This window comes from Vespula vulgaris, chromosome 14 (assembly GCF_905475345.1).
Source record: "Vespula vulgaris chromosome 14, iyVesVulg1.1, whole genome shotgun sequence".
Lineage (NCBI taxonomy): Eukaryota > Metazoa > Arthropoda > Insecta > Hymenoptera > Vespidae > Vespula > Vespula vulgaris.
The window spans coordinates 4530870-4543818 of NC_066599.1; the positions used below are offsets into that span (position 1 = coordinate 4530870).

Sequence of the window (12949 nt, forward strand, 5' to 3'; positions counted from 1 at the left end):
TTGTACAATAGTTGATTAACAGATTTATATAATGTAATTAAATTATTGTGTATAAATAACTAAAATGTTCTACTTAAGTATTATATTTATATAAAATAATAAAAGAACATATCAATTAATTTATTGATTATTATTTTTTATTAAAATTTTTATTTTTTAAAATCATTATTATATTCATCGATTTCATTATAGGTATTTTCAAAGTTGTCATCACAGTATATTTCTGTATTTCTATCATCATTATCATCATCATTATCATCATCATGTGTTAAAAATGGATTTTTTACCATTTTTTTAACGTTTTTCAAATTATATTTTCGTTTTTCTTCTATCTTTCTCTTCTTCAAAAATTCAATAAGTAATTCTTGCTGATTTTTGTATTTAAGAATATCTTTATTATCAAGAGAAGTAGACAAAGGATGCACTGTTTGTTCTGATTGTGTATTAGATGTGTTGTCTTTGCTTTGACTTTTTAATTTATACATAGAATTTTTAATCTACAAATGAATAAATCAATAATATGAATTTAATTGTATTATCTATTTGATTATACCTTTAACATGATTCCTTGGTGATCCAATCCTAGAACATCATGCCTCATTTGTGGTAACATAATTTGAAAATTATGAGTCATATTATCATTAGTAATATTTGATTGTATAGTTTTATCATCAGTTTTTATATGATTTTTATCAAAGTCAAGCATTGCAAATCTTTTTTCAATATCTTTTGTTCTAGAAACCATTATATCTTTGACGAAGTTTATAATAGGAACATAATTGATGACACGGAGTTGTGATAGTTCATGACGTAAAATAAATGAATATTTTTGCAACACTTTTTCGGTTGTTGTTAGCCAATTTTTATCATTTTCCTTTTCAAATGTCCAAAATACATTAAGAATTTTATAATCTGAAGTCATACTCACGTATGTTACTTCAACACCACGGTCGAGCAATTCTGATGCAGTTTCACTAGTTGATATTAACTCAGTTATATGTTTCATAAACAATTTGTTAAGTATATCTATCCTTCTCTTTACATATATCGAGGGTTGTTTCTTCTGAGAACTTATATAAAGATCCAAAGAAGCTGATGCATTATTATTATTATTATTATACCACTTTCTGTGAGACGAAACAAAGATTTTTAGAAAAACTTAATAAATATTTTTACTTATGTTAATAATTCCACCACATGTACACTTAACTTCTACCTTTTAGGTTCACTTTTATTAAGTAACCTTGTCATAAATTTACTTTCTCTTACTACATAACTTTTGTAAAGTGTACTACTCGAACAAATGGACCTACACACTATATAAGACGTTGTAAAAATCCGTATGTTTTTTAACATTTTTTACTAAATTATATTTTATATATAATCAATTCAAAGTATTGTGTATGATCAAAGAAAGATAAATATTTGAACTATTTTGAACTATATATAGGAGAGTTTTATACATATCCACGCGCGTATACTATTAGAACGATACTATTATCAGGTGAGTATTTTCAAAAGTAGTTCATCTATTTTGTCGTTAGAGGATATTCAAGATTGAAATCGATTTGTGAGGATATATCGATATAAATCGTATATTTAGAAACGAGATATGATTCAAATGGCGAAGGATAAATAAAAAGTTTGTTATGCGTTTAAAAAGTTGATACAGAACTTCGATCTTTTTAAACTAATTTACTTGATAGAATATCATATATGTACATATATATTAAAAGTTATGATTAATAGAATGTTGAATTTGTACAGCACTTAAAAAATGGTTGGAGGAACTGTCATAATCGCTGTAACAAAATCGCAGATAGCGTGCATTATATTTATAAATCAAATATATTATCATTTTTTTTTCATTCTCAAAGCTTGTAAATAGAAACTATACCAGAAATATGACAGAAAGTAACACGCACATTAATATTTGTTTCCAGATAGTAGTTTCCCTCTCTTAAGTTTACATACATTGAGTAATCTTTGCGCATATTAAAAATTTGTTTTACTAAAAATTAAATATTATTTTCAAATTAAGGCATTTCATTTCTAACTTAAATTACAAACTTTTTCGTAGTTGAAGAAATGATTTTTTACAATTTTTGTTAATTTTTTGTATCTTACAACTTGTGTTCTATATACCTTATATTTAATATTAAATGACAGGCTCATGAGATCAAGTTGTCAAATTTGAAAATGCTTAGAACTAAATAAAATTAAAAAAAAAGAAAAAAAAAGATAATGGAGAACCGCTTGGAGTTTAATCGACAAAATAGACTAAATTTCATAGTATACATAATAATTATCTAACTTACGACACTCCAAACTGAAAGTACATTGGTAGTAAAAATTATAATTATTTAATTTTGAAACAATCAATTTAAATTGATACTTACGCCTAAAAGAAAATAAATGTAAATGTATATTAGTCAAATTATATATATATATATATATATTAATTATATATATATCTTAATTATATATATATTAATTATATATATATTAATTATATATATATATATATATCAAACAACACATATGCGCGCGCGCGCGTCAAGTAGCCAAGATCACGCATGCATACATACATACATACATACATACATACATACATACATAATATACGCGCGCGTGCGCACCCGTGTGTGTGTTTGTACATATATATATATATAACTCGATTTGTCTTATTCTTGATATGCTCAAATATTTTGGTAAAATTAATATTACAATTTTACATAGCTAAAGCAAGTAACAGTTATATAAATTTAGATGTACGACGTTTATCTAAGTAAAGATAACAAATTGTTCAGTCAAAGTATAATTAGTCAATAATATTGACAATAACAAATAATGACTATTATGAGATGTAAATGACAAAGCCCTATTTATACTAATTTTTGATATCGATGAGAAGTCATATAACAACATAATTCGTCGAATAATAATATATCGTAGTTTCTGTAGAAAAATATTTTCATTCTTACTTGATTTTTAACAAGCAAGAGTTATTAGTTTTTCTATTACTATGAATGAAAGCATGCATCTTTTTGGATATCAATACAGAGATGAAGATGATACTTTCTTAAAATTATTATAAAATGCTAACGGCACAACTACAATATTTTGTGATATAGAAAATATCTTAAAAATCATGATCGTGTAATTACACAATCGTTTAATGAACTATGAACATTCAAAATTAATGACAGTAGTTCTATTTTTAAAAATTTCATATATGATGAATGTACGAACTGTATTTTGCGTAACATGCAAAATTGAAAAGTTTGTTAAAGTTGAACAAAAGTAAAAAAGTAAAAAAAAACAAAAAATGATTCCATACATCAGATTGAAAAATTTTTGTTTTTATTCCTGATGATATTATCTGACATAAGATAATTTATTTCTTACTACATAGCCAAAAACAGATATTGCATTTCAATCTTCTCTGTATTGGTATAGCAGTAACTACTATTGCACCTTTTTTAATAGCTTTAATTTGATAGTGACAAATGACACTTATCTCTCTTAAAAGCAATATATGACATATGTGTTACGTTATTGATGCATATATCTGACGTTCATTCTTTTTTTCTTTGTTCATAGATTTTTCAAATTTGATTAACAGAAGTCACAATATCAGATCAAAAAAAAAGATAATAAATCTGTTAATCATAATATCTCCGATCTTTTAACTTAATCTATAAAAATAAAATTTTACAAAAGAACTTCTCTTCGAATTTTCACTTTGTATACTCTCACTTAAATTGTAAAGATTATTTCGAACTAAACGAAGTTTAATTATTGGTTTTTTGTACGGCGCTCGTCCATAATGTTTTCTAGTTTTCTGACAACGGTCGTTGACTTTTTTATCGGAGAGGGTCCCTCTACCATTTCTACATCTGTAGTATCGTCTGACAAAAGTCGTTTCCCGACGCTTTTTTTTGCACTTACAGAAATCATCATTTTATTAATAGCTTCTAAGTCCTAAAAGAAAAAAAAGAAAAAAAGAAAGAAAGAAAAAAAAATGCAAAATATTATAAGTTTTTCATACTGTAGGTTATACTTATGATAGTATATTAGAAACATACCTTAGCTGGACTGCGACTAAAACAATAGCTTAATTGTGGCGCAGGAGATGCACTGATTGCTTTTGGATCAAGCGTACGTGTCAAAATACTGTCTGTAACACGTCTCACTGGAGAATTAGCACGAACTTTACTCTTAGGTAATGGGCTTAGAGTAAGAGTTTGAGTACTTCCACGTGCCAATCCTAATTTATTTGCAACTTCCTTAACTTGTGGCACATATACTGTATTATAGAATTTAATTAGATCTCCACGTCTTTCTGTTCCAAAATCTTGCGATGTTCCTGCCATATTTGTCGGTGTTGGTGGTGCCACATTAGCTTCCTCATCGGCTGGAACTTCATTACTTCCTGATGCTTCAACATTTGATTTTATTTCTTGCGGTCCCTTGCAAATAAGTACTGACCTATATATGTGAGACTCTGCTTGTGGTTGTAAACGATAACATCGCATGATTTCGGTAAAAGAATTTTTCTCCATCTTAACTAATTTACATATCACATAAACTGCACACATAAGAATTTGATCGAGGTGTCGATCTCTCATTAACTCTGTGCGCTCCTTTATTGAATATTCAAAGATTGTCCATATTTTTTTCTGTAAATCTACATCTGTAATATCTAAGGAATTACAGAGATCCTGCATACGTACACATGCGAGATTATAGAATTTTCTAAAAAATAAGGCAACGGAGCCGGTTTTTTTTGGTTTTCCAACTTCTTTAGTAACTGATGTGATTTGTGATAAATTAGTTGTTGTCTGTGAAGTAGATGTCCTTGGCACTGGAAGTTGATCAGGTAATGCTAGAAGTATTCGAGAATTACCATCAAATACGACTTTAGACGATACACGTAAAACACTCTGCCCACTAGTTCTCGTATCAGGAAATAAACGTTTTTTAGCTACGCCTGATGTCGTTATTGGCGATTGAAATCTGGAATATTTAGAAATATTTAAAATACAAGTGCTTCGTAATTCAAATGGACAATAAAAACAAAGATATAAATAAAAACCTTTCGGATGCAGAAGAAATTGGACTTTGTTGTATATCATGGTGAGGTCCACGATCTAAAGCAATTCTCTTTACTGGTTGTCCTGCAGTATTTGGATCAACTGTTTCTAATGTACCAGGTAGAGAAACATCTTCACAACTAGGTACTTCACCAATGGTAGATTCAATGGCCTGCCATAATGGACTATTTTTTTGCCAAGCTAGGGCTTCTAATATTCTTTCTTCTATTTGACTTAGATGTTTTACAACATCACGTGGTAATTGTTCTTCTGCTCGTACTATGATTTCTATAACTTTATAGAAATAATAAGCTTCTAAATCCAAGGCCTTTAATATCCATGGAAACACTTTATCGTTACTTTTATACGAGTAAATAACTATTTCTAAGCAGCAAGCGAATAAACATCGTATAAATCTTTCGTTCATAAGTAAATTCTGAAATAAATATGTAAAATATTTTTTATACATACGATCATGGTTTATATTTCTCTAGAAATATATTTGAGACTTACTGTAATATCATAATTAGGCTTTTTACGTTTTTCATCATTAAGAATCATTTCTAAAAATTTATAGAAGAGAGTTTGTCCTAAATAAAGACGTTTTCTTCCAAAATCTAGAGTCGAACTTTCACTAGTATCTGAACTTTTGGTGTAATTAGCACAAAATAATTCACCTATCTCTTTTACTTTCGTTGTTACAAATGTTCTGACATCTTGGGTGCAATTATTAAATATTTGTAATAAACTCGTGCTTGGTGAAGACTGACCAGCTAACATGGCCTGAAGTCGGATTACACTTTGAGTAGCAGTAAAGACTGGTGTTACATTTGATACATCCTTTGGTTTGAGGTATTTGCGACCTGTTAATGGAGTTGGAGGAGCTAGATGTTGTATTTGCTGTAAAAATAAAAATATAATTATTCGATTATAGTATATAATATTTGAGTGTAATTTTAATGAAATTATCATGAATTTACCCCTGCATAATGATCTCGTTTTGACTGAAACTGATCATGAACATCGCTACTACTACTACTCTGTGCAGGTGAGCCAATATTGTCACCAGCATCTTGACCTGTAAACAGATTCATTTATTTATATATTTCTGTATTTTAACATACTTACAATATATATATATATAATGAGACGTTTAAATTAGTTTGCTTGACCATTTTATAATTTGTTATTAGAGGGAAAAATAAAGCAGTTATAATAAAAAGTGTCTAATTTAAAAAGATAAGTCTATAACTATGCAATTAACTACCCAATGTCTATGTGTGTATGCGCGCGTGTGCGCACGTCTATCCGTTTCTATATCAAGTATATAATTTTGCAACAATAATAAAAAATGTAGGATTGGTAACATACCATAAAAATTTATTCCCAATTAAATGTCAGAGATAATAAAAAGAAGTTATAAACCTACCTTTCACAGGCATAGGTTTTGCAAATTTAGTACGACAAACAATATCTCCTCCAACTATTTCCAAGCTTGATATTCCGCCTAGCCTCACTCGCCTCCACTCTGCTGCAAACCACAGCCAAGGCAAAGCAGACACAAATTGGTTAACAGCAAGAAATGAAAATTATTGAAAGATAAGATAAAAACAGAGAGCTAATGACAATCTCTTTAGATTGAATGTAATAGTAAAAAACAAAGAAATGTGTAGATTTTAAATGATGTTCAATGAAACAAAAAAAGATGAATTAGCTAGTATATACGTGTATGTATGTTGTTTAACAAAATAACGTCTACTATAAGTTTAAATGAAAGTGAAACAAGTTGACATGCTTTAAATACTACAGTATGAGTTGCAAAAGCAATGTAATTTAAAAAAAAGAACTAATAACAACAAAAGAGAACAGAAAGTACATGCAAAAGCTAAATTATGTATGCCATAAATATGTGTTAAAATGAAATATTTAATAAGCGTCCAATAAATTAAAAAAAATTTTACCTAGAAATATTCTTTCATCAAAGTCTCCAATACTCAATACATGTTGCTCATATGCTTTATTGACAGCTTTGCTATTGCCATCAAAATTCAAAGCTTCTAAAATACCAGAAAAATTTGATGGATCTCCACGAAGAATTCTTTCATTAAATAATTTATTAACATGATTCTTCAAGTGATATTCTTTGATACATTTAGCTTCAACAGAAACAGCTTCATGACGCTCACATAGCAAGTTAATAATACAATTTGGATTTTGTGGTGGTATATAATTTTCATCATTAAAATTTGATGGTAAACCTGTAACAAGGTACATATATTAAGATATTTGTTGAACTTACTTCTAAATACAAAAAATAAGAGTTTATCTTACCAGGAAAATTAGGATTCAGAAGATCTTTTCTATTTGCTATCAAAGCATTGGCATATATAAGGTCACAACAAGCCAAAAGTAAGTGATAAGAATTAACTAAATCATCGGAAATATCAGGGAAAGCTCCTTTTATACAAATAAATAAGGTCCAACAAAATTCAAAAACTCTAGATGGCGTACAAGGATAAGTTTTATTTCTTCTTGATCTAGATGGTCTTAAAATGTCATCAGATGGATCTTTAAATATGTCCGTAAAAATTGGCTGATACTTTTTAAAAATCACCATAGAAACTGAAAAGTTTCCTTCTAGTTTTTCAATCTTTTCTCGGAAATCTTGAGGCATATTAGCCATATCTGCCCAAGACTTGCTTTTTGTAAAAAACTGTATTAATGGTAGATTGCATAATTGTAGAAGACGAGTTAAAGATACACAATTTCCTTCTACACTACTACCTGTTCTTCCAACCATTGGTGTAGAAGATTTTCTGCATGCTACATATAAAGCGCATCCTATCCAATGAAGCTGATCACCCTAAAATTATTAAAATACATATAGTACCATTTATTTCAAATCTATTTATATGACATAGATAGCTTAAATAACATTGATTTTGTTATGTTAATTTCTGATATTTGTGTAAAAATATCTAATAGAAATAAAATAACATATATGATGAGAAACAATATTATCATCAGCTTTGAAACAATTTGAAATTTAAGTAAAAGAAATTTATTTGATCTTATGTTAGAAACATAGAAGAAATATATTTTATTTACTTTTTATTAACAATAAATCTCTTCTCTAATTAGATTAATGTTAAAATCACCTCTAACGTATAATTTTGTCGAATAGTTTCGTAAGATCTCCAAGCTTCCGAAGCAGCAGTTGCATCCATATTTAATTTCTGACATAAATCTTGATGTCTACTATAAGTTGAATCCTCCATATCTTCCGACTCTCCCATTTTGCACGGAGAATATTATGAACAATTACTTTAAAATAATATGGACAAATTAAACACAAGTATCGGTTATCTGCGCCATACGAGAATGGCCCTACTAAAGCTGTTCCTTGGCGGGAAACTACACGAGCGCCGCCATATTTGCCATGTTGGCGGGAAACGTAGAGTGGCAATTAGGAGAAAAAAACTCTCAAGGATGGTCTATAGATTTACATAGCTTATACTAAATAATCTCAAGATACAAAAAATAACTAGAATCTAATATTAATCCATTTCCTCTTTCTTTTTTCTTTCGTTATATTGATTACTGATTGAGTGAGAAGGAAAGATTTTCCTTAAATTCATAAACAAAACATATTTATTTCTTCGTGCATGTGTCTGTGAGTTATAAGATTGAAACAACGAATTAGGAGATTAATATATTTATATGTGTAATATTATTAACGCATGCGCTTCGTATGTACATTTTCTATCTTGAGAACTGATATATTTCGATATATAAATTATAAGAATAATATTTATGTAAAATTGAGTTTATTAGAGTTATCTTTAGTATTTTACGAATTTTTAATTAATATCATTTTAATTAATTACGAATGCTAAGAGAACTAATCGAAATATTCGATAGATCTCTATGATATAACGCGGTAAAACTTTAAAATAATTTTATTTTATCAATTTTGTTCGACCAATCAATGTGCTTGTTTTATAAAATAGGTTATTTTTCAATACTGTTTTCTGGTTCTAACGGACGCAATTTTTACCGGGAAAAGATTAAGTTATGTACGGAGATTGAAAGTAGTATTTATAACCTATTCCAAGTATTTATATTTTGATATTATTCATAAAGATTTCTTCTTTGTTTAACAGCTACTTATAATTCGAATATAGTAATTACATAATGTCAAGCCCTTTAGGCCCACCTCGTTCCAACCGATCAGCAAGCAATGATAGCGGTTCTAATAAAGGTTTTGTAACGAATACAATAAAAATTTATATTATTTTACAAAATGTACTTTTTTAATTACGTATTTATTGTTTCTTAAATTCTTAAATACTAACTTAATAAGAAATGAATGAATTTTATTAGATTTTCTATGCATTATTATTTCACTGCACAGCTTTTCTTTTGAAAAAAAATACATAATGAAAATTCTATTATATAGGAACTCCACAAAAAAGACCTAGCAACAATACAGTAGAAACTCCGTTACGATGGGGAAGTCGTCGTATTCAAGAGACGATCGCTGGGTCATCAGAAGGTGGTTCTCAAATTCCCGTATCTTCTCCAAATGCACCACAACAAACAAGTCCACTTGCTCCAGGAATGAGTGAAATAGATTTATCATCTCCATTGAATTATGGTACACCTAGTTCCTTAGGATCTATTCGTACTCCAAGAAGTGGTGTAAGAGGAACACCTATTCGGCAAAGAACAGATATCAGAACGGATAAACATATGCGTCAAGTTAATTTGTCTGAACCGGTAAATTATAAATATTTACTTGCAATTATTATACAAACAATAACAGTAAAAACAATAATAAAATATTTGTGTTTCTTATTTAGATATCTGAGGAACCAATTATACCAGGTACTTCAGAAAGTGAAAATGCAGGTCCGCAATTAGTAATATGGGGTACAAATGTGGTAGTAAATCGTTGTAAAGAACAGTTCAAACGATTCGTGCTTCGCTTTATCGATCCAGAAGCTGAAAATGACGAGTTACCAGAAAACATGATTTTAACAGAACCATTATATTTACAAAAGCTCGAAGAAATTCATACGTTAGAAGAACCATATCTGAATATAAATTGTGCGCATTTAGAGATTTTTGATGAGCAATTATATCGGCAATTAATATGCTATCCACAAGAAGTCATACCTACTATGGATATGGCAGCAAATGAAATGTTTTTCGAGAGATATCCAGCAGCAGTGTTAGAACACCAAATACAAGTACGGCCATTTAATGTTAGTAGAACTAAAAGTATGCGCTTGCTTAATCCAGAAGATATAGATCAGTTAATTACTGTTTCTGGTATGGTAATTAGAACATCTAATATCATGCCAGAAATGAGAGAAGCATTCTTTGAATGTATTATATGTGGATTCTCAACTTTGATAGAAATGGACCGAGGTCGTATAGTTGAGCCTACAGCTTGTACAAAATGTAACAATAATTATTGTTTTACATTGATTCACAATCGAAGCCACTTTTCTGATAAACAAATGATTAAATTACAAGAATCACCTGATGATATGCCTGCTGGACACACTCCCCATACTGTTATCATTTTTGCACATAATGATTTAGTTGATGCTGTTTCTCCTGGCGATAGAGTATATGTTACAGGAATATATCGTGCTCAACCATTACGCGTTAACCCAAGACAATCCAATGTGCGTGCTATTTATAAGACACACATTGATGTTGTTCATTTTAGGAAACATGATTCAAAAAGATTGTACGATCAGCAAGAAGGTAAAGATCATGCATTTCCACCTGAGAGAGTAGAACTTTTAGAATTATTATCACAAAAGGAAGATGTTTATGAGAGATTAGCCAGGCATATAGCACCAAGTATTTATGAAAATGAAGATGTGAAAAAGGGTATATTGCTTCAACTTTTTGGCGGTACAAAAAAAGGTGAAGGTATCGTCAGAAAGAAACATTTTCGTTCGGAAATAAATATATTACTTTGTGGTGATCCTGGTACCAGTAAATCACAGTTATTACAATTTGTTTTCAATTTGGTGCCACGTTCACAATACAGTAATGGAAAAGGTTCTAGTGCTGTTGGTTTAACAGCTTATGTAACTAAAGATCCAGAAACTAGACAGTTAGTATTACAAACTGGTGCTTTGGTATTAGCAGACAATGGTATATGTTGCATAGACGAATTTGATAAAATGAACGATAGTACGCGTTCTATATTGCACGAAGTTATGGAACAGCAGACCTTGAGTATTGCTAAAGCAGGCATTATTTGTCAATTAAATGCAAGAACAAGTATTTTAGCTGCTGCAAATCCATGTGGATCACAATGGAATAAACATAAAACGGTGAGTATATTTATATATTTATACAATATTTATTATATAGAACAATAATTAATCGATTTTTTACTTTCAGGTCATCGAGAACGTGATGTTACCTCATACGTTAATGTCTCGTTTCGATTTGATCTTCCTTATGTTAGATCCTCAAAGTGAAGTGTTTGATAGAAAACTAGCACGCCATTTGGTATCTCTTTATTATAAAACAGAATTAGAGGATGAAGATGAAATCATAGATATGAGTATACTTCGTGATTATATAGCATTTGCTAAGGAACACATTCATCCAACTCTCAACGAAGAGAGCCAACAGAGATTGATTCAAGCTTATGTCGATATGAGGAGAGTAGGTAGTGGTCGTGGACAAATTACTGCGTATCCGAGACAATTAGAATCTTTAATACGATTATCTGAAGCTCATGCGAAAATGCGATTTAGTAATGTTGTAGAAATAGGAGATGTAGAAGAAGCCTGGAGGTTAGATTAAAGATTAATAAATTTACTATGTTGGCAATTTTATACGAATGATTATTAAATAAACTTTTATATTTAAAATAGGTTACATCGGGAAGCTTTAAAACAATCAGCTATTGATCCTTTAAGCGGTAAAATTGATATCGGTATCTTAACTACTGGAATTTCTTCAGCAGCTAGAAAACGAAAATTCGAATTAATTGAGACACTGAAAAAATTAATTCAATCGAAAAGTAAAACATCTATGCTTAATTATCAGAAAATTTTTGCTGAACTGAGAGGTGCATCAGACGTGGTAAGTATATTTTATAAATAACTTTTTATCATATTTACACACATATTATATTTTCAATATATGTTTTATTTATCAATTTTTAGTTGGTGACACGTGAAATGTTTGAAGACGCTTTGAAAGATTTACAAGATGACGGGGTTTTAATTGTTGTTGGCAAAAATGCAATTCGTATATGTTAACATTTTTTTAAGGTTCGCCTATGACATGATATTTTTCTAATAAACTTTTTTTTAAATTTTTTTCGCCTTTTTTTGTAATATATAGTTAAACTTCTTTCCGTTTATTTTAGACCTTAGACTTTAGATTTTAGATTATAAATACAAAATAAACATTGTAAGTAAGAACAGAAAGAGGCAAAACATTTTAAATTAAGGCCTTACGTTTTCAATTCAGATATGCAATTTTGAAAAGTTTTTGGATACCGTACGGATTTACGTTTGTATAATACCTGAGAACATTATGGCAAAATCATCGTTCTAGGTAGTTCATTCCGTGAAACTAAACGAATATCAATACTTATTAATACAATATAAAAGAACGTTTATTAAACTTAATGGTTATAATAAATCTAATCGATTTATTTTTTAATTGTAATTCGAAAGTTCGCAAAAATTTGTACGAACTTCAATTACTATTAAATTTTACAAATTTACTTCAAGTACTATTAGATTTTACAAAATTATTTAAATGAAAACATTTATAGTTTTTTACTTATCACGCAAATGCTACCT

The 12949-nt window shown here is 29.2% G+C and overlaps 3 protein-coding genes across 11 annotated transcripts; 1 reads left to right on the forward strand and 2 right to left on the reverse strand.

Annotated features, from left to right (window-relative positions):
- Positions 1-115: 115 nt before the first annotated feature.
- On the reverse strand, positions 116-1537 carry LOC127069004 (uncharacterized). Its single transcript, XM_051005563.1, has 3 exons — positions 1217-1537; positions 554-1127; positions 116-497 (listed from the first exon to the last, which is right to left on the reverse strand). Exons 1-3 carry the CDS (start codon positions 1354-1356, stop codon positions 150-152), a joined length of 1062 nt encoding a protein of 353 aa, XP_050861520.1. The 5' UTR covers positions 1357-1537; the 3' UTR covers positions 116-149.
- A 143-nt stretch (positions 1538-1680) lies between these two features.
- On the reverse strand, positions 1681-8515 carry LOC127068998 (retinoblastoma-like protein 1). Of its 4 annotated transcripts, none has more exons than XM_051005545.1 (9): positions 8255-8515; positions 7428-7959; positions 7058-7354; positions 6526-6624; positions 6077-6174; positions 5610-5996; positions 5099-5532; positions 4089-5019; positions 1681-3984 (listed from the first exon to the last, which is right to left on the reverse strand). In XM_051005545.1, exons 1-9 carry the CDS (start codon positions 8390-8392, stop codon positions 3799-3801), a joined length of 3102 nt encoding a protein of 1033 aa, XP_050861502.1. In that variant the 5' UTR covers positions 8393-8515; the 3' UTR covers positions 1681-3798. The 4 variants fall into 4 exon arrangements, with proteins under 4 accessions (XP_050861502.1, XP_050861501.1, XP_050861504.1 ...); XM_051005544.1 differs by having other exon boundaries at positions 6526-6627; XM_051005547.1 differs by having other exon boundaries at positions 6526-6627; positions 8205-8353.
- A 111-nt stretch (positions 8516-8626) lies between these two features.
- On the forward strand, positions 8627-12752 carry LOC127069050 (DNA replication licensing factor MCM4). Of its 6 annotated transcripts, none has more exons than XM_051005715.1 (7): positions 8627-8769; positions 9260-9357; positions 9556-9875; positions 9959-11455; positions 11526-11926; positions 12008-12218; positions 12302-12456. In XM_051005715.1, exons 2-7 carry the CDS (start codon positions 9291-9293, stop codon positions 12395-12397), a joined length of 2592 nt encoding a protein of 863 aa, XP_050861672.1. In that variant the 5' UTR covers positions 8627-8769; positions 9260-9290; the 3' UTR covers positions 12398-12456. The 6 variants fall into 6 exon arrangements, with proteins under 6 accessions (XP_050861672.1, XP_050861670.1, XP_050861668.1 ...); XM_051005713.1 differs by having other exon boundaries at positions 8640-8845; XM_051005711.1 differs by lacking the exon at positions 8627-8769 and adding an exon at positions 8869-9036 and having other exon boundaries at positions 9107-9357.
- The last annotated feature ends 197 nt before the right edge of the window (positions 12753-12949 follow it).